Here is a 24,873-nt window from a genome sequence, read left to right as displayed (position 1 = left end):
GATTTTCCGGGCGGATTTGCATGCAGAAAATCTGCACCGTAGATCATGCACAATGTATTCTATGAGAATTTGAAACTCTCATATACACGATGCAGATTTATTCAGTCCGCAGTTTGACCTGCAATTGGAAGAAGAAAATCGGTATGCGGAAAATCTGCACCAATTGATGCAGATTGTCTGCACGGATTTCCCTGTGCACACCAGCAGATTTCAGTGCGGATTCTCCAGACATAAATCCTGAACGTGTACATTTAGGCCCCTTTCACACGGGCGTTGCGGATTGGGGCCGGATGCATTCAGGGAAAATGGTGCGATTTTGACACTAAAACAAGTTAGTTTTCACTGCGATTGCGTTCCATGTTTGTGTTTTTTCCGTGCGGGTGCAAAACATTGTAATGGGTTTTGCACGCGTGTGAGAAAAATCGGCATGTTTGGTACCTAGACCTGAATTTCTTCACAGAAGTTTGGGTTTGGGTTAGACGTTATGTAGATTTTATTATTTTCCCTTATAACATGGTTATAAGGGAAATAATAGCATTCTTAATACAGAATGCATAGTACAATAGGGCTGGAGGGGTTAAAAATAAATAAAAAATAATATAACTCACCTTAATCCACTTGATTGCGCAGCCCGGCTTCTCTTCTGTCGTCTTCTTTGCTGTGCACAGGAATAGGACCTTTGATGACGTCATTGCGCTCATCTTTTACCATGGCGATGGACCATGTGATGAGTGCAGTGACGTCATCACAGCACCATAGAAATTCCGGATTCAGTGCGGGTACAATGCGTTCACGTCACGCATTGCACCCAAGCGGAAAAACTCGCTCTTGTGAAAGGGGCCTAACCCTAAGAGGACTGCAGTGGAGTAAGTTGGTTACAGGTACTTTTAAAGGAAACCTTTCTAAGCCTATTTATCCACTCATTTTTCTATAAATACTTTTTAATACATTAATAATACTAAAATCAATTCTGAACTTACAGTTCAGAGAAAAACCTAAAATAAATGTTCCTTCCATATATGTAAATGCACCTTAGATGAGTCCTGTCTCCTCCATGCTTCAGAGATGAGTCCAGCGTTCCATGCCCACAAACGAATGACACCCCCTCTACGATTGCTCATCTCCACCCCTTCTCTTCCAAGTCTCGCAGCTGCGCAGTATACATTATATGATCAGTGTGAGATGAGGAGTGAGGTGACTGGTTCTGCACATGCGCAGGATTTGAGACGCAAGTTTGGGAGGAGGGTAGGATCTTTAGATTCTGTCACTCATATAACGGGAGGTGGGGTTAGGAATGGGAAGTAAGCATTAAATTTACATAACTTGAAAAAAGAGAGAGGGGACTGCAAAAGAAGTACTTGGAGGTGTTTAAAAACTGGTGACAGGTTCCCCTTAAAAGTAATTGTATTAATAGTACAGACCCTATACAATGCGACATCACAAGGCACGTGACATCACTGCTGTTTAGGTAGTACAGCTTTCATACTACGACCCAGGAACTTCATCAACCTGGGCGCTATTCTGGCGCTGGGCGCTATTCTGGCGCTGGGTCTCAGATCCACACACATTTATTATGATTGTGAATCGCGCTCTGATTTCTCACCTGTAGCCATTGATTTTGCAGGGTCTTTCTGCAGCTGTTCAGTGCGTTCAGCTATGGATACAGCTCTTAGTGCATTGTTATTACTTTGAGACATGAAAGCCTTTTTGTTAATTCTAGAGTCCACCAGCAACGTGCCAAGTTCTAAATGGAGAGAAGAGAAAAAGAATAGAGATATGAAGCAGTAAACTGCGTTACGTGTATAAACAATAAAGCGGTGGCTGGGCCACCTGGTTAATGAGAAGGTCAGAACTAGTGATACTTCTGGGACATTCACTTTCCCTTCATTTCAAGCTACTGTTCAGCGGCCAGTAGCTGCCTTAGAGCGGATTTAGCTGTCACTGCGTCTGCCTTTGACCTGAAGAGAAAACGTAGTCACCTGTAATTTTATAACAAGACTATAATGGTTCCGCAGGGTGAATATTCTTTTCTACTCCGAAGAATCACTATTATGCTAGGGGGGGGGAATCCAGAGGCATTTGTAAGACTAAGATACCATCGGCCCACCAAAGAATTATTCAGAAGTCTCAATCTATATAGAGAAGGCGCATTCCCACTTTTAACTGCATCCTAATCTATGCAATTATCCTATATACAAGTTATATAACCATAATAGTTTACTTGTGAATTGCCTCTGGAAGCAACTGACAAGTTCCAAAAAATGCTGTCCTGCACAGATTTTAATTATCACGTCAGAACAGATCCCTGAATATTTAGATGGGCCAGTCCGATTCTACACGAGACATTCGCTCCATGTTAGATAAAGGAACAGGTACAGCCAAAGGAGCTCCACACTCTGAAGCCCACCAAAAGAGTCCCCATATCTAAAGGAACCTTAAGACCAGGGAGCAGCAACCTTCGGCACTCCAGCTGTTGTCAAACTACTACCCTCAGCATGCTCATTTCACTTCTGTGGGAGTTCAGAGTACTACCAAGCAAGTGTGCACAATGGGAGATGTAGTTTCACAACACCTGGAGTGTCGGAGGTTACTGATCTCTGCTTTACACTAGGGTTGTCAAGATACCAAAATATTGATTTGATTTTGATACCATAAAAAAGCATAGCGATATTCGATACCATGCAAAAAAATAAATCACCCAAAAATTCAGCATTTTATGGCACGTCTGGCCCATAATCGAACAGTCCTATCCTATTTTTTGGGGGAACAAGGTGACAATACCATAGCAATACCATAGTGCAAAATACCATATACCACAGAGCAGCACAATATATTGCCCCAAAAGCTGTCCCTCTGTGATAGCCATCAATAGCTGTCATTTTCAGTCCTCCTCCTCCAGTTGTCTCTGATTAAGATATGGAGCAGGGGGCTTAGGAGGCGAGATGTGGGCCATAGGTGAATTCAGGAGGGCATATACCAGGGATGGCCAACCTGCGGCTCTCCAGCTGTTGTAAAACTACAATTCCCACTATGCCCTGCTGTAGGCTGATAGCTGTAGACAGTATAGGCATGCTGGGAGTTGTAGTTTTGCAATAACTGGAGAGCCACAGGTTGGCCATGCCTGGCATATGCGGTCACTGAGTACATGAGTACTGTACTTGATTCTAACAGCATTGATTACCACTGAGAGCTCATTATGTACCTAGGAGGCTACCTGGGCATCAGCCCATCAGGAAATTTCCCTGTATGGCCAATGCGCCTCTGAATGATGCCCAGTATACATGAATAAATATATATATATATATATATATACACTGTCTAAAAATAAAAGTGTGGGGTTGGGGGGGGGGGGGATCTCTATTATGCAAGTTTACATTCAATTTACATTCTATAAAACTGGTCTGAGAGATTTACATCTGTATTGAATCTGTAGCAATACAGGATAACAGAGATTTACCAACCCAGTCTAACATTTAGACAGTATAAACCAGCTAGCTATGCCACAGTTTATACAATCTATTAGGCTACTTTCACACTAGCGTTTGGGTGTCCGCTTGTGAGTTCCGTTTGAAGGGGCTCACAAGCGGACCCGAACGCATCCGTACTGCCCTAATGCATTCTGAGTAGATGCGGATCCGCTCAGAATGCATCAGTCTGGCGGCGTTCAGCCTCCGCTCCGCTCAGCAGGCGGACACCTGAACGCTGCTTGCAGCATTTAGGTGTCCGCCTGGCCGTGCGGATCCGTCCAGACTTACAATGTAAGTCAATGGGGACAGATCCGTTTGAAGATGACACACTATGGCTCAATCTTCAAACGGATCCGTCCCCTATTGACTTTACATTGAAAGTCTGGACGGATCCGTCTGAGGCTACTTTCACACTTAGAAATTTTTTAACATTATAATGCAGACGGATCCGTACTGAACGGAGCCACCGTCTGCATTATATGAGCGGATCCGTCTCAGACAGATCCGCTCTGAATGCAAGTGTGAAAGTAGCCTTAGTTAGGGTACTTTAACGCAGAATTTGCACTTTTTTGTGCACATTGTCTAACCTTATGCCACGCTCCGTTTCCAGTAAGTCACACCCCCACTTTACTGCTAAGAAGAGTTGAAAAAGGAGTCTAAACACTTGATAAAGTGCTGCAGGTTATGTACTGTACACCGGTGTCCTGCCAAAAGTGGGGCCTACATAGAGGTTAGGTGTAATGGAAAGATTTCTGTGTTTTTGACTGTCCAGAGTTGCAATATATTTTTAGGGATAGCTACATCATATGTTTTCCACATGTCAAATATCTGGTAGAAAAATCTCACTAATAATGTTAAAAAAGGCCCATTCTAGTGTAAGGGATAGTGACATTTGTAGTATGTAATCATATGCCAGACCCTGTCTGCAGTGAATCATGACCGCTAAGGGAAGAGAACATTTACATCTCAATCAGGAGAATGGTGAAGAAATTCCCCAACAATATGTAGGATACAGTAGGTGCCACATCAAACTTCACAAACCGCTATTTGTAGACATCCATTTCCAATGCTTACCAACAATCATGTTATAATATAGTGATATAGTGTAAGACCATGGACACAGTGACCATGAAATACTGAATCTACCATAAAGAAAGAAAATAATCATGTTTTCTGGAGCCACTAGGGGTCATAAAGTTTGCGAACAGAACTACATGGGAAAAAAACATTACTGACTAAAGGAAAAAGGATCATTTATATAACATAAATGTCCACAAGAGAAGGTTGTTGGCCCTTGATTGCTCCATGTCCCTACTTAAACTACTTTCTGTCTTTGTAACATTCTCTACAATTTACTGACCCTCAAAGCACTTTCTCTGCTTGTACTAATAGGAAGCTACCAAAAATTTCACACAGTATTACCGAGAGCTTGACACGTTTCATCCATGGGGATGTGTTTTGTTCCCCGCATCTCATTTATATGTAGGAAGTAGGGCATTAATTATCTGCATAAATGCGTGCTCTTGACTTGTAATTATGATATATTCAATCTAAAGTCCTGACCCGAAACGCTCAGGGACCCGACAGCAACATACATTATAAAAAAATCATGATAAAAGTAAAGCTAATGAGGTAATTTATGAAAAAAAAATGGCTAATTTACATTCATATAATGTGAGAATTATTTAAGTGTGATTTTTTTTTTTTTACATTGCATAAGCACTATAATCTAAATCACACGGCAGAGAAAAGTTTCTCGGGTTTATTTGTTCTCTAGAAATGTGGCTGATGTGTTGTAGATGCAAATTTACTGTGCTTTAAGTGAAACGCAAGGGGATTGTTACCATACCAAGTTGAAGCCAATTTCTTGTGTTTAGGCTCAAGGTAATCACTACTTGGATATAACACATGACTTTGTTGCCTAAGGGTACTTTCACTACCGTTATTCTTTTCCGTTATTGAGTCCCGTCCTAGGGGCTCAATACCGGGGAAAAAAAACGCTTCAGCTTTATCCTAATGCATTCTGAAAGGAAAGCATTCTGTTCAGTATGCATCAGGATATCTTTAGTTCAGTCCCTCTTACGGTATTTTCTCCAGCCAAAATTCCGGAACACTTGCTGAACGCCGGATCCAGCATTAACTTCCATTGAAATATATTAATGCCAGATCCGGTACCTAGTGTTTCGGCAAAAAGGATCCGGTTTTCCCGGTCTGCGCATGTGCAGACCTTTAAAAATGTAAAAAAAAATATAATACCGCATCTGTTTTTCCGGATGACACCGGAGAGACGGATCCGAAATTTCAATGCATCCGTGTACAAATGATATCCGTCAAAGGAACTGCCTGCCGGATGCTCACAACGCAAGTGTGAAAGTACCCTTAAGCTATGAGTTTATAGTCGGAGTAGAAAACTTAACTTTTAATAATTTGTCTAAAAGGTCAGAAAGCCCCAATGTAACCATGAAGCCACACCAATTAGACAAAAAGTATCACAAAATCCATATCAGACACGTGTACGTTGAATACTTAAATCCACCTGTATTCCATAATATACACACCGCTTACCCGAATAGATGTATGGGTAGAGGTAGGCAAAATCAACGTCCACACCATTTAATTTCACGTCCTCACAGATGAATTGGGGTTCTGTTATTTTCACACTCCTCAAACACGTCACCCCTTCATTGTCTAATTAAATAGTGTATAGTATTTGAGAGGACAGTAAAGGGTGCTAAGAAACCTACCCCCCGGTGCTCAGATAAATAGAAAATAATGTCCCTGTTCTATTTATCTGAGCACCCGTGGGTAGGTTTCTTAGCACCCTTTTGAATTATCATTGATAGGGTTCTATCTCTTTACAGTACGCGATTCCTAGTCTTAACTGTCCCTCACTAAAAGCATTACAAGGAACCAGATGTGCAACCATGTCCAGTAAGAATACCTTGTCAAAAATATACACAGATTGCGTATTTTATTGGCATCCTAATACTTTGCCAGAGGGAAAACGGTGCTGTCTATGGTGGGCTGCCAATCTCCTGAGACCCCACCACAGGCTGATATTTCACCCGTGTATGGAGCCAAAGAAATTAACCTGCATCATTATCAAGTTTGAGCACACCAAGGTTATTGGCCGATTGGAAGTCTTATTGATACTGGGAAATAAAGTTTACTTCTCATTTAACTGGAGACTGTATTGGTACAATAAAGTACATTATCAGTCAGCTTAAATATGTATACACCCCATTACCAGCACAGTAGGAATACATTCTAAAAAGTTATAAAGTAAAAAGCTCTGCCTTCCAAGGGAGCACATTAATTTTACATTCTGGATAGTAAATGTTACTGCACATAGCTTCACACGACACGGTGGTATATGGCTAGCATATACTATCACTATAAGTGGGTGTCTGACCTCTGGAGCACAAACAAGGCCATATAAGGGGGAATTTACACCAACAGATTATCTGACCAATCATTGGGCAGATGGCCGTTCACACACATAGATCTTTTGTTATACACACCAACTATTGGTCTGATTGGACAGAAATCGGTCAGATAATCTGTTGGTGTTAAGTCTTCCACCCACTGAGTGAGATATTGGTGCTAACTGAATAACATCCCACTGTAGGGGAGCGCTGGTGCTTTATGATGTTCTTTTTCTGGAAAAGCCACAATTCTCAAAAAAAGGCAAGCAGTAGAGATGGAAACTGCAAATATCAACCCAACGCAACCAATGGTCTTGTGAGGCTACTGCCCTGCCTGAATTGTGGTCAAAGAGTATTTTTTTTCAAATACATGATTTCTGGTAAAATAATGTATACTTTTATATATATATATATATATATATATATATATATATATATTTACAATGGAGGCCAATGTATTCAACCGTATGGCATACAGTTGCATACATCGAGCCCCATTTTCCACACATGGATCAGGAACACTTCTTGGCATATGCACCATACATAAAGCGTATTCAAATTGGTACAACTACAGTACTTAGACAGAAATTTTCAACACCCTCTCAGTTATTAATTTGTTACTGTAACTCTACAAATTCAGATTCTATAAAACTGAACAATCTGAGCCATTTAACACCGTGAAGCGTAAAAGTCGGCATATGTGATTATTATATCAATGGGGGGGGGGGGGGGGGATTATTTTAGAACGGCCTCCATGACCCTTTGTTTTGCATACTGTAGCTCCTATGATAGCTGGCTGCTAACTTGTATATGGACATAGTAAACTCCAAAGACATACTGATAGGGACCTTAGATTGTGAGCCCCATTGGGGACAGTTAGATGCTAATGTCTGTAAAGCGCTGTGGAATATAGTAGCGCTATATAAGTGCATACAATAAATAAATAGTAAACAGCAAATTAAAAAGCTACTATTACATACTAGTAAGACCGTTCCGTGTCCATTATATGCCATGATGAAAAGGTTTTTTCCAGATCTGTTCTACATGTATTTCTTACCCAAGATCAGACTTGGGCTGTGGTTCATTCTGTCCAGGTCACAGCAGGATTTGGAGACACCACTTAATCTATCCGCAGGCACAGACTATTGCCACCTCACAGTGGAAAGCAAACCTTGCAAAGAAGGAAATCTCGAAAGGCTTTCTGCCGTGAACCGGTCAAGTGTCATTAAGACGCCTGGGTAAATCAGTGACATATTCGTGTGAACAAAGTCAGCTTTCCTACTCTATTAGAGAAAATGTACCTCGAAGGAAACACTCAACAGAGTGTAACCAGTGTAAACCAGCTGCAAATTACCATTTAACATATGTACGCGGATGGTTACAACCAGAATGTGTTACTTTTTAAACACAAGTAACTAGTGAAGTAGCTGCAAGAGGGCCTTCAGGTAATTAAGGAGGGGTAATAGCGTCCCTTTATTCATACAGCCACTACTTCAGGCCATAATAAACATTACATAAAGTAAAGCATCATTGTGCTGGTTATAATGGCCTGTAAATAAGGCTAAGTTCACTGCATCGTAGGAGGCTCCATTCAGGTCCATCCCATCACCCTTCCACCTGTCAAAAAGGTTTGTTCCTACATACTGTGATCCATCTATCTAATCAGTACTCCCAACATCAGACGTAAGCTATTGACAAGAGAAACTGTGGTACTCAGTTGTCAAATTATGTATACATTTCCAGGAGGAATAACACAGGAATTACACCCTGCACAATTCTAAGGCTACTTTCACATTAGCGGCTTTCTTTTCCGGCATAGAGTTCCGTCACAGGGGCTCTATACCGGAAAAGAACTGATTAGGCATATCCCCATGCATTCTGAATGGAGAGCGATCCATTCAGGATGTCTTCAGTTCAGTTGTTTTGACTTATCAGGCAAAAGATAAAACCGTAGCATGCTACGCCAGATCACACTGCCGCAAGTTTGAAAGTAGCCTGAGAAAACATGCTCCTGAACATGTAATTAATGTTAGGGTAATTTCAGACGAGCGTGTCCACTGCGGGAAGCATGTTCCATGTGGGAGCGTGGTTTCCCATTATGGACACTGCTCCTTTCACAGGACTGCATGGCATTATAATGATTTATAATACTGTGTGTTCCATCTATTACATCATACTAACGGCATTTTGTCCACACAAGTCAGTAGATGCAAGGTGGGGCAGAGACACACCGCATTATAAATCTTTATGATGCAATGCAGTCTTGTAAAAGGAGCAGCCGCCATGATGGGAAATCGCGCTGCCACACAGAACGTGTTCCCCACAGTGGATAAGCTCGTCTGAAATTAACCTTAGATAGGGGGAAATTTACTATTAAATGTCAAACTTTGCTATGTCACCATACGAAACCCATTCTTAATAGTAGCCAAATTACTGATTCAGGTTCTTTCTAAATTTGACGTACCGTAAATCCTGCTCCAGATTTACAACAGAATTCTGCCCCTGCCCCAAAAATTTGGCCAGGTGCCAGAATTTTGCACTTGCTAAAATTTTGTCCAAGTTTCACAGTTGACCTGTGGTATTTTTAACACTAACTCAGGAGACAGCAGGGAAGTCAGCATGGAGATTACAAACTGTCTAAAAGTAGGACAGTGTAAACTTAGATCAGACAGTTTTTAAAAAGGCTATGTACACCTTCTGAGGCAATTTTTGTGCTTACGATTTACTCATTTTTGCCTAAAAATCAGATTTTCAATAGGAGTTTATAAAAAATATTGAGCCGTTCTCTCACAAACACTTAACTGTTTTTCTAACTGTGTGACTGGTACTTTCGCTTTGTGCCATCATCTAATAAACCTCATCTCTAAACTACTAAGAGGTCATAAACACTTATTTAAGCCACATCCTTATCGGCAAGATAAGAACACTTTATATATAAAGTGTTTTATGGGCAGATATCAGAGATAAGGACCCCATCAGCTTCCCAACTGACAGAAAAGAGAAAATCCACAGGCTGCTACTAGAGCATTTCAGCTCTGAACAGAAAAATAACTTCCATTTTTTTAAAAATAAAGACGAAATGAAAATATGATTTTTAGCTCAAATTGAATACAATGCAATAATAAAAAAATAATACAAATTCCCCCCAAAGGTTTACATAGCCTTTATCTGTCCTATATTTATCAGTGGATGATACAGGCTAATTAATCGGTCACACTTTTAGATCGTCAATGTTTATGCCACCTAAACACTTGCTTAGCTTTACCCAAAAAATGTTGTCCCATTTTTTGGCACATTAAGATGGAATTATGCCATGACAAATTTTACATATGGCCACACCTTCTGACAAGCCATTCCCCTTTGTTGAACTAAGCAGAAAAAAAGTTAGAAAAGTGTCTCAAACACTTGATAGTAGTAAATAGTAATTTTAATAACACAAACATATTTCCAGTCTGTGTGCACATGGACCAGAGCCGGAGCTCGGCTATTTTTGTCAGCCTGATCGAAACCAACAGAGGACGGCTACACAGGCACGGCTGCTCTCCAGCCACTTTGGGGGTCCTATTCTGGAGCTAGGTGTGGGTTCCAGAGGTGAGAGCCTCACCCATTTCACATTGGTGGCATATCGCTAGGATATACCACCAATGTCCCAGGTGAGACAATCCCTTTAAGCATGTTATTGATACCTTTCTGCATAACATTTTACTTTATACAGAAATTAAACTATGAATCTGTAAGAAATGGAGGGTTACATGTATAATATGTATTCCTCAGTCATACTAGTCACTCTTCTGTCCTGTTTTCACCTGCTACTGTCAATATGTCAAACTGTTCTGACAAAGTTGTAGCTGTGTATTGCAGAAGAACTTTCATGTCAGCCAGCAGTGGCCGTGCTTTGAAGCCAATACCATCTCGCTTGCCTCTTGCAGTCTACAAAAAGCTTTACTTTTATGAGCATGAAATATAGTTCTTTAGATACCTCTGTTTTGGTTCCCGTGCCAAGCGTGTAGAGGCAGATTGCTGGTTACAAAGAAACAAAGCAGAAAGGACATCACACCGTGAGCCATTGTACAGAGCACAATGATGGAGGTCTCCTGCTAATTTGTACAACGTGGACAAACTGATGTGAGGTTATCTGCGCAATGTAAAGAGTGACTCTTTAAGGACGTAACATCAAACTAAATAAAGGCGCAGACAAAGAGCAGCGATAGGGAAACATGTCCAGGCAATTGAAACGGGAGAACATTTAACTCCTTCTCTGCAAGACAAATCAGCCTTGCAATGGCTTTGAAAGGCGAGAGAATACATTAGGCACATTTACTGGTGCTAGAGTTTAGATTAATCCTCCTGTCACATAGTTTGCATCTGTTATGGAAAGTAAAACAGGAGCGGATAATCATTTTAAGTCTTGTTGGTTAAACATATACATCGGGTCTGCTGCAACCCATGCATCCCAATTTGACACTTAATCAAGCAGAACTGTGTAAAGAATGCTTTTCCATTAAGGAAGAACAAACAATTGCTCCAAGGCTCCTCCACCTTTACCATTCTTTTTTATCTTCAGCATGTTCCTGTCCTTATAAAACCTTTTTTTACACACTTAAGAAGTGCAGCAACTATGAATGGCCTTCTGCAGGGATTTTCGTATTTTGGACTCATTAAATGCTATTGTTTTAAAGGGGTTCTGACCTCCTGACCACCAGCCGGCAGGGAAACCGTGGGGCGTGCCTGCGCTTGCTGTTTCAGTAGCTCCCACTGCGGTGCGAAGTTCGGTAAACACCATAGCTTGCTGTGCCATGTGCTGTCTCCGTAGCCCCCATGCATTACAAAATAAGCTATTGGAACAGTAGCGCTCCTCCGTTTCCTGGTCGGCTGGTGGTCGGGAGTGTATCTCATCTACTTGGTAATGGAGATGAGACAAGCCCTTTAAATAGGCTCTCACTACCCAGGCTGAGATGGGGAATTACACAACCTGATCATGACTAAGAGCCGGCTGGCTCGAAACCTGTCGGTCTGATCAGGGACATGGAGGGACCTCTTTCACTGCACCGTGTGTACGTTTGGAATATATTAAATAAAGAACATGCAAGATTTTCTCTCCTTCGTGCTAGAAATCTGTTTATTCGAACGAACAACACGATTGCTGCCAGGTTGTTTTCCATTTCTTAACTGTCAGTAAAGTGCCAAGCCAGTTTTAGATGAACCTAAGTTACTTGAGCTGAATTGCTGGGAGCGAGTTTCTTGGGATAAAGCTACAGCTTTCCATAGTTTACCTGATATCCAGCTCACAGGGGCTCTCTCACAAAAGCAACCCCATTCAAATGTAACTGGATCGCCCTGGGTCCTGCTCCTTGCATGCAGTCATTCAAATGCACCAAAGCAGGGGTCACTCGTTTGGCGCGTCTGCAATGGGGCATGGACAGGGCTTGGATTTGACTATGCCTTCCATCAACTTTTTATCACTCCAATGCATCTCAAAGGCAAAATGAAGAAAATCATCTTTGTTAAAAAAAAAAAATTTTATGAATGTAGACTGCCCGATTTTCAGGAACGACCGTTCATTCCCAACAATCCTCATGTAAATGTGCCACTTGTTCATCAGGTGATCCTGTCGTTCGTGCAGGAACCACCAATCATTTCTGGGCAGCAGATTGTGTGGTCTAAACAGCGATCTGCTGCTCAGAAACAATGATTCTGTATGGGGACAAGCGATTGCAATAATCATCGCCCCGCCTCATCCAGTGAAGGGGATCGCTGCACTGAGCGAGCAGCCGACTGTCGGGAAGGAACGCTTCGTTCCAGACAATAGGCTGTTACAATCCTGCGGATTAAAACCTTCCTTACAGTTTTCTGTCTCCAGCTCCCAGGTAGATCTATATATTATATTTATTCATGGTGACCGACAACCACCAGTTGTTTGGCCTGATTCAGCAGCTATACTTTTTGCTAATATAGGAACTTTTAGGGGACAGTTATAATGGAGTCTGACTGAAGGATCAGGAGTTACTATAGAGATGAAAAGGTCTGTATGGGACCTGTAGACACAAAACTGCAGGAGATTTTTAAAGAAAACTACCAGTATTTGGAAAGTTGCACAAATTTGTATTTCATCTGACATACTGGAATAAGAGTTTTGTAAATTGAATGCAGCAAAGTACATGGTCTGTCCTGGGTCCAAATAACCTAGCATTGCCTTGTAACCCCAGTGAAAATAGAGAACATACAAACTCTGTAAAAGAAGTGTATTCTATTAGATCACCCGCTGGGAAGTAAATACGAGTACTAACTAAGTGCTGACTTTCCAGCTTTCTCGAGAACAGGGAACAAGCCCCTCCATTGCGTATATCCAACACATTATAATAAAGAAATCCCAGCTTTATTTTCTATGAATATTGAGTTTATAAAATACCCCTTTCTGACAGAAGTAACCCTTTGTGGATCTGAGAATCTCCCAACATAGTCCTCAGAAGGAAGGTTTCACCTCTGTCCCTCTATACAGTCACACAGACTTACTAAGTAACGGGCCACAGATGATACGGTGTGAAAATAATACTGCTTCTGTGCATTTTCTTGGGTTATTTTGAACTGAATTCTATAATTGTAGAGATTACTGCTACTGATTGAGAAAAAATTTCAAGCAGGAGTAATCAGCGTAACAAACGATGGTTCGGTCAGAAGTAATCGTTTCTGCTTCAACAGATGCAATGATTATCCTTAACAATCTAGAAAGCATTATGTCTATGGCCAGCTAAAGAGATGTGAAGATCCTATTGTGAGATACCATTAAGTGAACGTTAATAGACCTTCTTAGGCTGCTGCCACACAACCAGATTTCTTTGCTGCAGTTTGTGAAGCCAAAACCAGGAGTGGATTCAAACAAAAGAGAAGTTGTACCTGTCCTTAATGTTTGCTCTCACTTTATGATCCACAGTTGATTTTGGCGACAAAAAACAGCATAAAAAAGCTGACAGTGTGGTGGCACCCTTACTAAACACAGATCCAATAACAGCAACGTACCTCCAGCAGTTTTCTCAACTTCATGATCTGGGGGGCTAAACCGTGACACCCGAACCATTGCAACGATTTGCAGTGAAGCAATGGTCTTCACTAGGCAGCCCTTTGATTATAGCCCTCTTATATACTGGACGTTCTGAGGGTTAACAGGGTTGTTTGTGCCTGTCAGATCTGGATAATTCACCTACTTTCTTGTGAGTTTAAACAGTCTCCACACACCGTGCTCCTTGAACGGAGGGCAACTGCAGCACCTCCTCCGTGAGACCTCCCTCGGGCAGCTGAACACAGGAAAGCATTGCAAGGTTAAGGACAACAGAGATCTGCCATGTTCATACTGAGAAAATATCATCCTGTAGCCACGAGGCCTGCGACATGTACAAGAAGCTTATACATGAGGGTCATTTAAAGATTACGTGGTCCCACTATTGAACACTTCCATAACTGCAAAACCCAACCTTTTTATGTTTCTGCAGCAATCTGCTTACATGGCTGACAGGGTGCTACCAGGGGATCCCAGGATTACTGGAGACCTATATGTAAAAAATAGACTCCCATGAATGGTAAAAAGATCTCTGCTCATATAATGATCCTCTGGGCCAGAAGGTTCATGGAAACTATGCCCCAGTCCTCAGGATTTTCACATGAAAGATTCACTCCAGATAAAGTGGAGGCACTAGGGGGAAATGAACTACTGATGCACTACGTGGTAGTGTCTCCCTCAGAGCTGCATGTGTACAAGAATATGCATTTCTACTGATGGGAGTGTGAAAATACGAAATGCACACAGGCAGTATATGCATTTTTCGGATCTGAGGTTTGTAGATCGTAATACAGATATGGTCTCATGCATGAGGCATAACTCCGAGCACTCACCCATTAATTACTGTGTATACTGGAAAAGTCAGCAGTACCAAAAATCGTATCGCCAGCAAAATGTCAAAGTATCCCATGTGTTCGTCCCAGAAAAAAAATTATTCATAGATAAATCTGTCCCAATATCATAAGTCTGGTGTATGGCCCGGTCATGTGCCCTCACCCTCTCAGGACATGTACTGTTTTGACCCAAGTGTTTCTATAACCAGTTATGTTAGGATGTCATATATTCCTTTATACACATTAGCTGGATTATTTTCTTTAGTTTTTCTAGTTGTATATGACATGGCAGTCACAATGTACGTAGTATTTTATTACGTTCCATAGAAATATGTTACACTGATGTGGCATGCTATCTGGATCACAGTACAGCAAAGTTTTTTGGGCTCGGAGTTAGCAATCTGAGGGACCATGTGGAATATGAAGCGCAATTTGTCATCTGCAGCTTATGGAACATGGTCATAACATGAAACACTATAAAGCCATGTGGGAAAGAAGTCATGGATAGGAATTGCATTATCATTATTGTCATAGTATAGATACATAACGTACGAGCATCTGTGACCACTGAGGCCTGGGATTGGCTGCAGGAGATCAGTCATGCCTCCTCCTGCTCATTGTTCTGTGACTGGCTGTAAGACAACTAGTTGAGGCAGGAGCCTCCCTGCATCGCTCTGTCTACTATGGTACAATAAGATAGCTAAGCCCCGTACCCTCAGCAGGATATTAACCTCTGTACTCTGTATTAACCTCTGTTTTTGCAGACTCACAAAAAGTAAGGTCAACTATATTCCTTGTCCAAATGAATCAAGTATTTCTAGGTTTAACCCTGTCCCAATATCCACAGTACATATATAGTGAATGCCAGGTAAAGATAGCACCCACCCAAGAGCTGCGCAGGCTCCAGAGCCAGTGGATGACTACAGTGTTATACAGCAAATACCTGCCGCTGGTGTTTGTGAGCAGAAACCTCTCCAATCACAGATATTTAACTTCTCGGATGCCATAATCAACTGTGACCATGGCAACTGAGCAGTAATTTACAAAAAGCAGAATGCTGTTACTGCCTGTCCCACTGCAGCAAGATTGCTGGATCTATTTGCTTGCTACGGCAGCCAGAAGTCTTATGAAGACCTATTAGTACTTAAAGGAGTTGTCCGGGTTCAGAGCTGAACCCGGACATACCCACATTTTCACCCCTCTGGCCCCTATGATATGAACATGGATCGAGCAGGGCAAGGGCTTGTTTGTTTACTTTGGTAAACTGCCAGGCTGAGGCTTCCGCCCAGCAGTGCATTCGGTGACGTCAACGGCTCCGATGGGCCGGCTTTAGCGCTGTCCTAGCAGTTTTACAGGCTTGGGCAGCGCTAAAGTCCGCCCATCAGTGCTAGTGACGTTACTGGGCTTACTGCTCTGCGGAAGCCTCTGCTTGGCAGTCCCTATGAAGAGCATGGTATGTCATCGGATCTCCTGAAAATGCCTTTGCCCTGAGCTGAAATGCTCCAATGCTCATAACAGGGGGGGCTGCCTGGGTGAAATTGTATCCTTTAATAAGAATACAGCAATTTTCGCATAGACTGCAATTGTAAGCCGTAGAAATCATTGGTATCGACAGATTTGAAAATCTAAAAGTATTTAATCACTTTTGGTGAATGCCTCAGTGGAAAAAAATATTAAAATGACTGATAGTTTTGCTGCCCCAAAATATTTTTTTGGGTTATAAAAAGCGAAAAAAAAAATTAAAATAAATCATACATACCCCAAAATGGTAGCAATAAAAATTGCAGATTGCCCGGCAAAAAAAATTGACCCTTAAACAGCTCTGTAGGTGGAAAAAAAAAGTATTGGGTGTCATTACATGATATATATATATATATATATATATATATACCGTATATATACACACACACACACACACACACACACACACACATACAGGCACAGGCACATCCTGATCTCTTACTGTTGTACTTTGAATAATAAAAAAAAAAAGCATACTGTGGGCGCCAGCAGAATAATAAGAAAAAAGTTTCCTTTATATATAAAGAGATAATGATAAACCAACTAACATAATATTAAATACACCCTAGACAAACTAAATAATGATCAAGCAGAACACAAAAACAGTAAATAAAGTTTGTAATGCGGGTTGTTTGTAGCAGTTGTTGAAGAACTTTCGTTTTGTTTTTTTCCAGCTCAAACCAATAGTTCTTTGGTTTGACGTCTCAGGATTGTGAGAATTGATTTTGTGTCACCCATGTCTGTGGATTTGACAGCTTTTTCTTAGTCATTACATCTTTGGAATATCCATTTTAGCCAAACGGGAGACTGTTGCAATATTCTACAAGTAAAAAAAAAAAAAAAAACACATCTTGTGCATCCTTACAAGACTGCTTTTGCAGCCAGAACATATTGATGAGCTATCCGAAGGCTAGGTCATCAATATTTATCTATTTATTTTATGCACTTATATAGCGCTACTATATTGCGCAGCGCTTTACAGACATTAGCATTGTGCTGTTCCCAACGGGGCTCACAATCTAAGCTCCCTATCAGTATGTCTTTTGGAGTGTGGGAGGAAACCGGAGTATCTGCAGGATAGTTTATTAGTATCTGATCGGTGGGCATCCAACACCCAGGTCCCCCATGATCAGCTGTTTGAGAAGGCACTGGCGCTCTTGTAAGGGCCACGGCCTTCTCTCAGCTTTTCCTAGGCCACTAATGACACGATCATCAGTCACGTGACCTAGAAGCAGCTCAGCCCCATAGATGTAAATGGGGCTGAGCGCGATACCAAACACAGCTGCTATATAATGTACAGCACTGTGTTTGGTAAGCTGAGAGAAGGCCACGGTGCTCACAGGAGCACTGGTGCCTTCTCAAACAGTTAATCGGTGAGGGGTCCCAGGTGTCAGACCCCCACCAATCAGATACTGATATATTAAAATGTTGGAAAACCCTTTTAATGACTCTGGGTGCATGTAGCCGACATTGGAGGGAGCTTAAAACTTGCTGCATATTTTATTACAGAGTTCAACTAACAGATATTTTTTTCAGTATATTGGGCAGACTAGATGGGCCAAATGGTTCTTATCTGCCGACACATTCTATGTTTCTATATGCAGTAAACCTCGCACAGCATATACTATAAGGGCCCAAGTTGGACTCAAGGGCTAGGTGGAGAATGGTGGCCGACTATCCATTCTATGTCACATTTACAGATGGCAATTATCGAGGACAAGTATACAAACGTTAATTTCTAGTAAAAATGTCCTGATCATTTTTCATGAAAATAGGCCCCACTAGTACTGTAACAGCGGCTAAAAAGTAATCATACATCTGCCGCATCCATAGAGGCAGTGATAAAACAGAAAACATTAAATATAATATAAATAAAAAATCAACACAAGAGCATTTTGGTACAAATATTTCCACTCAGATATATGGAAAATTTATCTTATGGCATTAGTAGGCTTAAAAACCAAACAAAAAAATAACTAAAAAAAAAACAAACAAAAAACACTCCCATGAGTATTTTCAGACTTGCATTTCAAATACATAATAAACCTCCTTTACTAACAGTTACATTTTTAGATTCTTAGTTTATATAGAAATTCACATTTTCAGTTACTGCATCGTGTGACTTCGATAGGACTAAGAATTCTGTCCTTATACTTGTGTGTTCCCCAGGAAGCCCGTTTCTATCCTTCCTGTGCAGATTAAAACTACAAGCAGAGACCGAAGGAAGCCTGTCATCTTCTATCTCCTCAGCAGCTCTTCATTCCTCCCACTACAGCCCCCACCTGCTCCTTCTGCACACCAGTATAGAATGCTTACAATCACTAAGGTCTGGTTCACATTTGCATTACGGCTTTCCGGTTTTATGATCCACCAGAGGATCTCAAAACAGGAATAAAACGGATCAGTGCCATTTAATACATATGGATGCATGCGTTTTGGCTGGATCCGGTTGTATTAAATCTAAACTGAACCAACCTGATCAGACATGACAATCATTGTAAGTCAATGGGTGTCGTATCAGTTTTCCGCAAACAAAAAAAAATAACTAAAAAAACATCGGGCACCATTGACTTACATTGATTTTCATGCCAGATCTGGTTTGTTCCATTTCGCAGACCAGACACAAAAAATGTGTGTGGTCAAAAAACGCAACAAAACGGAATGATTCCTAATTGGTTTTGTTCCCATTGACAATTAATGGGGACAAAACTGATCCATTTTGGCCTGGTTTTGAGATCCTCTACCGGATCTCAAAACCAGAAAGCCATAATGGTAGTGCGAAACAGGCCTAAGCTTCAAGGACCTTTTGACGTCACACGGTCATGTGACCAGATCAAGTCACATAGGTTACACTTGGCAGAAAAATGAAACAACCAGCAAATGCATAGATCTATGTTAGCTTCTCTATAAGCCCCTTTATAATACAAAATAAAAAACAATAATTTAATCAAATAAGTGTTTTGATGTTTCCTAAAAAAACAGGGGTCACATGACCAAGTGATATCATAAGGTCCTGTCAGGAAGATGAGAATGCAGACTTGCCAGGAGGAGGGTGAGGGGGTGGAAACATTATGGAGGAAGCGACCACCCTCAGCATATTCTGGGACTTGTAGGCAAGACTGCAGCAACACGTGAAGGAATTTTCACACAGCAGCAGCCATTTTTAATGAACATAGTAGAGAGGCGGATAAAGACAGCGGGCCAGCACAGGAAAAGCAAAAAGGAGACTTGTAGCGGGGATGATGGAACAGTAAGAACGGTTTTGACATACCTGTAGAGAGATCTTTAGGTTTAGAAAATAACATGGGAGTGCTTCTTTAAAAGTCATGTCAATGCTAATGAGTGAAGAATAAAGTACAAATATACAAATATCAGGCTATGTGACCTGTAAATTAAATCCAGTTCTATCTACCTAATCTACCTATCCAGTATCTCTATGTATCTATATCTCTCTATCTATCCGTCCTATTTAATCTATATATCAAATAGATAAGCTCTGAATTAAGAAAATATACAATAAAATGTGATTGGGGTTGCATAAGCTTCAGTAGTGTAGAAAGTCCTTTGCAATCCTGGCTATGTATCTGGCATCACACAAGGCAGCCATGTAAAATAGTTATTACATTTTATGGCAATCTCCTAAAACATGACATGCAGTTGATCTAAATGTCACGGAAACTTCCTTTCCAAAGTCATGTCTTCACAAAACTTTCCAGTGAGGAGACAAGCCGAAGTGAAAAGGACAATCGGTAAGTGACACTGCAACAAATATATATCATCTGTTGTCAGCTTCTGGAACACTTCAACCTTCTGTGATCTCTTACCGTGGCTAGAGCGCCGCAGCTGCAGAAATCTACGGCTGAAAACAAATATCTTAAGAAGTAGATATTTTTCCTACAGTAAACTTAGATCAATAGGTCCCCATCGACCAAACCTTGCTTCAGATCAGAATCAGGTTAAATGAGTGACAGGCCAATCATACTGTGATAGTGGTTATCAATAGCCCATGTGGCTTACAGATGCCCACATAACATTGTAATACACAAATATCTGATCAGCGTGCAAGGTTATGGGGCATTCATAAAAGGCGCGGGAGAGCTGGCATCTACAGTATACCCAACAGCCAAGAAAGGGAAAGAGCAACAACACGAACCAAGTACATTAAAAGGGAATGCATCACTGGAAAATGACTGTTTTAAATCTTTATGAAAAATATTTTCTTAGTAATTTTTGGTGTGACTGCCCTTCACTTTTCACACTTGCCACTAAAGCAGACAAAATAGGGTGACACTTTTTATGCATCTTTCGAATGTGGGCAGCAGCTGCCCATTTACACAAGATTTGTGGCCCAGAAATTATGATTTTGGGTGCTACATCAACAATACTTTTAGCAGATGAACGGGCATTTACTGGTCCATTGGGTGATGGTTTACACCAGGCAATTATCAGGAGCGAGCATTCATATGAACGTTCGCTCCCCATAACCTGCCAGTGTAAAGGGTCCCTTAAAGAGAATCTGTCACCAGTTTATGCTGCTAGGTTGTAACCGCTCCAGCACATGCCGTGTTCCCATATTCATGAGCTCATGGCTCTCCCCGCCCACCTGCCTCCGATTGACAGGTTTTTTTTCCCATATGAATCAGCAGCAGGTGGGCGGGGACTGCCAGGAGCTCATAAATATTCGTGACTCATCATTACGCATTGGATTTTAGCAGAAAGGCTGGGTCAAGTAAAGAAAGTGACCAAGCATTTTGCTAAGGGGATCTGCTACTAGTTTATGCTGCCCTTAGTTAGGACAGATTCCATTTAAGACAACACAATATACAAATAGATAATACTCTACTGGCATATCCCTAAAAATCCCTAGTCTCTGGGGAAGAGAGCAATACTCCTTCATGTCCTGTTTGCAATAACTATGACACTGTCAATTAGGTTGAACAGTATATACCGTATAGGGACACCTTCATTGCATAATTCCACAAATCAACTTTGCCAGTGGTCATTTTTTTAAATAATTTAATTGGTATACAGTAGGGTACACGTACTAAAAATAATAATCGGAAACATCTTGAAGTGTTGAGTGAACAGATATATTTAAAAGAGTAACTATTAATTTAAGCAAAGCTGATGAATGTCTTGTGTCTTGGGAAGGAAATTCCTAAAGGTGTCTCTAAAATCTATAAACTTTAATTATTTGCTTTTCTTGGCCAGGGTAGAGCTTGATCTCTATAAATGAAATAGATTTTTTTTCCTCTGAGAAAACTGGATCACAATGGTACAAAGTGGATTATTTTCTCTGTGGCCTATATACACTAACTGAAAAAAAAAAACGATATAAAAAATAAAAAGCACCAAGGAGGAGTTGTTGGAACCGAATCGTACGCGTTCCCACTTATTTCTATGGGGCCGCAAGAACTGTGTGTGCTGTCAGTATCCATGTGGTCGTATATTCGTGATGTGCAAAAATTTGGACAAAAATGTGAATTTCTACAATAGGGTGGAATGTCTGGAACTGGAAAGAGCAAAACACAGACAATTGTGTGTATTAGGCCTTATCGTGTGTGAATGTAATGATAATCACAATTTTCAGACCCTTTCACTTTTTTATGTTGTGGCTTTGTTCTAAAATAAAAAGTCCCCAGCATCTTGTGCGAGAGCTCTGCATCCTTTTCAGTGTTTTTCTGCACTTCGTCTACATTGTAGTTCTGGTGCAGTGTAATTACAACTGTTTGTCTTAGTCAAGTGAGACAAAAAACTGCAATTACCCTGCACCACAACTACAACGTACATGGTGTGCCGTTAAACACTGACGAGGACACAGCACTTGCAGAAGAGTCAAAGCCTCTTCAAACAGCAGCGCAGATCTAGTAATGTTAAACATATGCTTTCCCTATGCTTGGGTGGGTTTTTTCTGCTTTCTCCAACATAAAAAAAACCCAAAAAAAACCAAAAAAACTGGGATAAAGTGGCCCTACGTTGTGTATGAGATATGGACATCAGATGGTGCGCTCCACCAGAGGCAAGAGCGAACGGCAAAGTAGAACATGCTGCGTTATTATAAGGAATACTGAATCCATATTTGTACTTTAAAAAAATTCAATAAAAGCGAGTAATATACAGTCTTAAAATGTAGCTGGAAAAACAATGCCCTGTACATTTTACCCAATAATTAATGTTGCCTTCACACTGCGACCTCCTGTAGACTGCAAGCAGCTGCGATATAGGCCAGCACTTGTTTAACCGCAAGACGTATTTGATACAGATAATACCTGCGCACCCGTAACCAACTTAACAGGCAAGGAAGCAGAAATAATTATTCAAGTCCAAGAAATAAAGTGTTGTGCAAGCTGCTGTAAAAAGAATATATTTAAAATCATAAAGATGGCCCAAGGGATTGATGCTGTGAAAAAGATGATTTGGTCTGTAAAGTTTTAGTCAACCATGTGTGTGATATTACAGAGCGATCTGGGAAAATGCTAGAGAGCAGAAAAATTCGTCTACAAAAGTCTGTATGTGGGAAAAAAAAAAAAGGCTATGCCTGATTTTTATCAAAATATAGAAGAAAGTGTATTTTCCTTAATTTCTCTCAGATAAAATTTTAATGACATTGAATCTATGGAATTGTTGTGATAGATGTGGTCTCTTTGGGGCTTGACTAGTGTTTATGAGATCTGAAGCATTTTCTATGTGTGATTTATAATGTCACAAGTAAAAAAAACTACAATAAACTAACCATTTATTAGAACAGTGTGAAAAAAAAGAGCCAAAATAATGTGGCTTACTGCATCAATTCTAGCTCCATTTTAATATGTGCCTACAAACATACCGCTAAATCTTGGATTTCTACATAGCGGATAGAATCACATCTTTGCGGATGGGTTGGTTATTAACAGATGAATTCATCATTGCTCCTTCCTTACACATTCAATACAAATCCAAACAAACTAAAGGGCCACCCAATTCAGGCAGGGGTGGTACCATTTTGTATTTACTATATAATTAAACTGACGCTCCAGATTGGAACATTTCCTTCCTCGACCCAGTTTTGGGAAACTGTATCGGACAAAGCCAAGGCTATTACCATTCCGGTTTTGGCGTTATGCCAAAATAATGATGTCCCAACTTTTGAAGACCTGAAAAACCACCCGACAGTAGAGTGCCTATCGGACTTCCAGAAAGCACACTTTCTTCACTCCATGAGATCCCATCTTAAAAACTTAAGTGCCCCTTTAGAAAACTCCCTTTTTGAAAAAATGGCTCTACAATTAAAAGACTCAAAGGGTAAAATATCCAAATTGTATAGCCTGCTAACCGCCCTATCCCGCCCAGACAAGTTTCCTTTCATATCTAAGTGGGAGAGTGAGTTAAGTATTCAGTTTTCAGCGAAAGAATTGCATTGGGTATTATTGGCTCCTCATGGAGTGTCCAGGTGTGTCAAACTACAAGAGAATAGCTATAAAGTACTCACTCAATGGTACTATACACCACAAAGAATTAATCGCATGTTCCCTGAATGCAGCCCAAACTGTTGGAGATGTGGACAGGAGATAGGCAATCATAGCCATTTATGGTGGAAGTGTACAAAGATTACTCCCTATTGGCAGAAAATATGTAGAATCTTGTCTGAGATATGTAAGATACCATTCCCGGTCTCTCCGAAAGTTTGCCTCTTTGGGGTGTTCGGGGATCTCAGGTGCCCTAGAGACACACACGAAAGTTGAGCCAAATTTTACTGGCGGCCTCCAGACTACTCATTGCAGTTTATTGGAAAAAAACGGAGATTCCACCATTAAAACAATGGATCACCAGATGTGACCAGTTATACCGCCTTGAGCAGATTGCTCATTGGGAAGCCCGAACACCGCACAGATTTGAATTGATATGGAAACCCTGGAAGGACTTTAGAGGTTTCTTGATCTGACCTGTACAGCTGTAGGGTTATCGCAAACAGTGACAGTAGCAAAACAACTAGTGTTTGGTAATAGTCCATAAGTGTGGCAACATGGGGATTTTTCTCTCCCCCCCCCCTCCTGACCCCCTCCTCCCCTCTGACCCTCCTACGTCTCTTGTCTCCCTCCATATTGTTTTGTTTGTTATTATGTGTTTTTTGCACTTTATCATATGACAGTACTGTCTCAAATGCATCCATGTCTTTGCGCCTATGAAGGCAAACTAAGATTGTACGTCTCACTGTTGTAAAACCAATAAAAACAATTTTAAAACAAACAGATTGGAACATTTCCTAATGTTATGGAATATCACTAGGATAGGTCATACACAAATAATAAATACATGGGAACGCCCCCTACTGATTGAGAAGACCCTGCCAATTCATCGGTTCTCACGCACAACTGCTCTCTTGCCTGACTCCATGTGAAAAACTATAAAGGACCTGCAGCCTCTCATTAACATAGCATCTCCATCATTCTGAGGAAAAGTGGAGACTCTGATAGTCAGATCTCCACTGATCAGGAGGTTATGGCAAATCCTTTTGATAAGTCATCATTTCCTATGTTAGTAAAATTGGTTTCAATGGGATGTCTCATCATAACAACCCCTACTTGAAAAGAAGC

The 24,873-nt window shown here is 40.9% G+C and overlaps 1 protein-coding gene across 6 annotated transcripts in view; it reads right to left on the bottom strand.

Annotated features, from left to right (window-relative positions):
- ENOX1 (ecto-NOX disulfide-thiol exchanger 1) overlaps positions 1-24,873 on the bottom strand; it is a 593,767-nt gene that overhangs the window by 218,811 nt on the left and 350,083 nt on the right. For 5 of the 6 annotated variants that reach the window (XM_044283882.1, XM_044283888.1, XM_044283885.1 and 2 more), the window contains one exon: positions 1,604-1,744. In XM_044283882.1, coding sequence (XP_044139817.1) covers positions 1,604-1,697 — 94 coding nt within the window. In that variant the 5' untranslated portion in view covers positions 1,698-1,744. Of the gene's footprint in view, positions 1-1,603; positions 1,745-16,538; positions 16,561-24,873 lie in introns of those variants that run through there. The other variant, XM_044283887.1, reaches the window with a different exon arrangement.

This window comes from Bufo gargarizans, chromosome 3, assembly GCF_014858855.1.
Source record: "Bufo gargarizans isolate SCDJY-AF-19 chromosome 3, ASM1485885v1, whole genome shotgun sequence".
NCBI classification, from domain to species: domain Eukaryota; kingdom Metazoa; phylum Chordata; class Amphibia; order Anura; family Bufonidae; genus Bufo; species Bufo gargarizans.
This window is presented reverse-complemented; position numbering and strand designations above follow the sequence as displayed.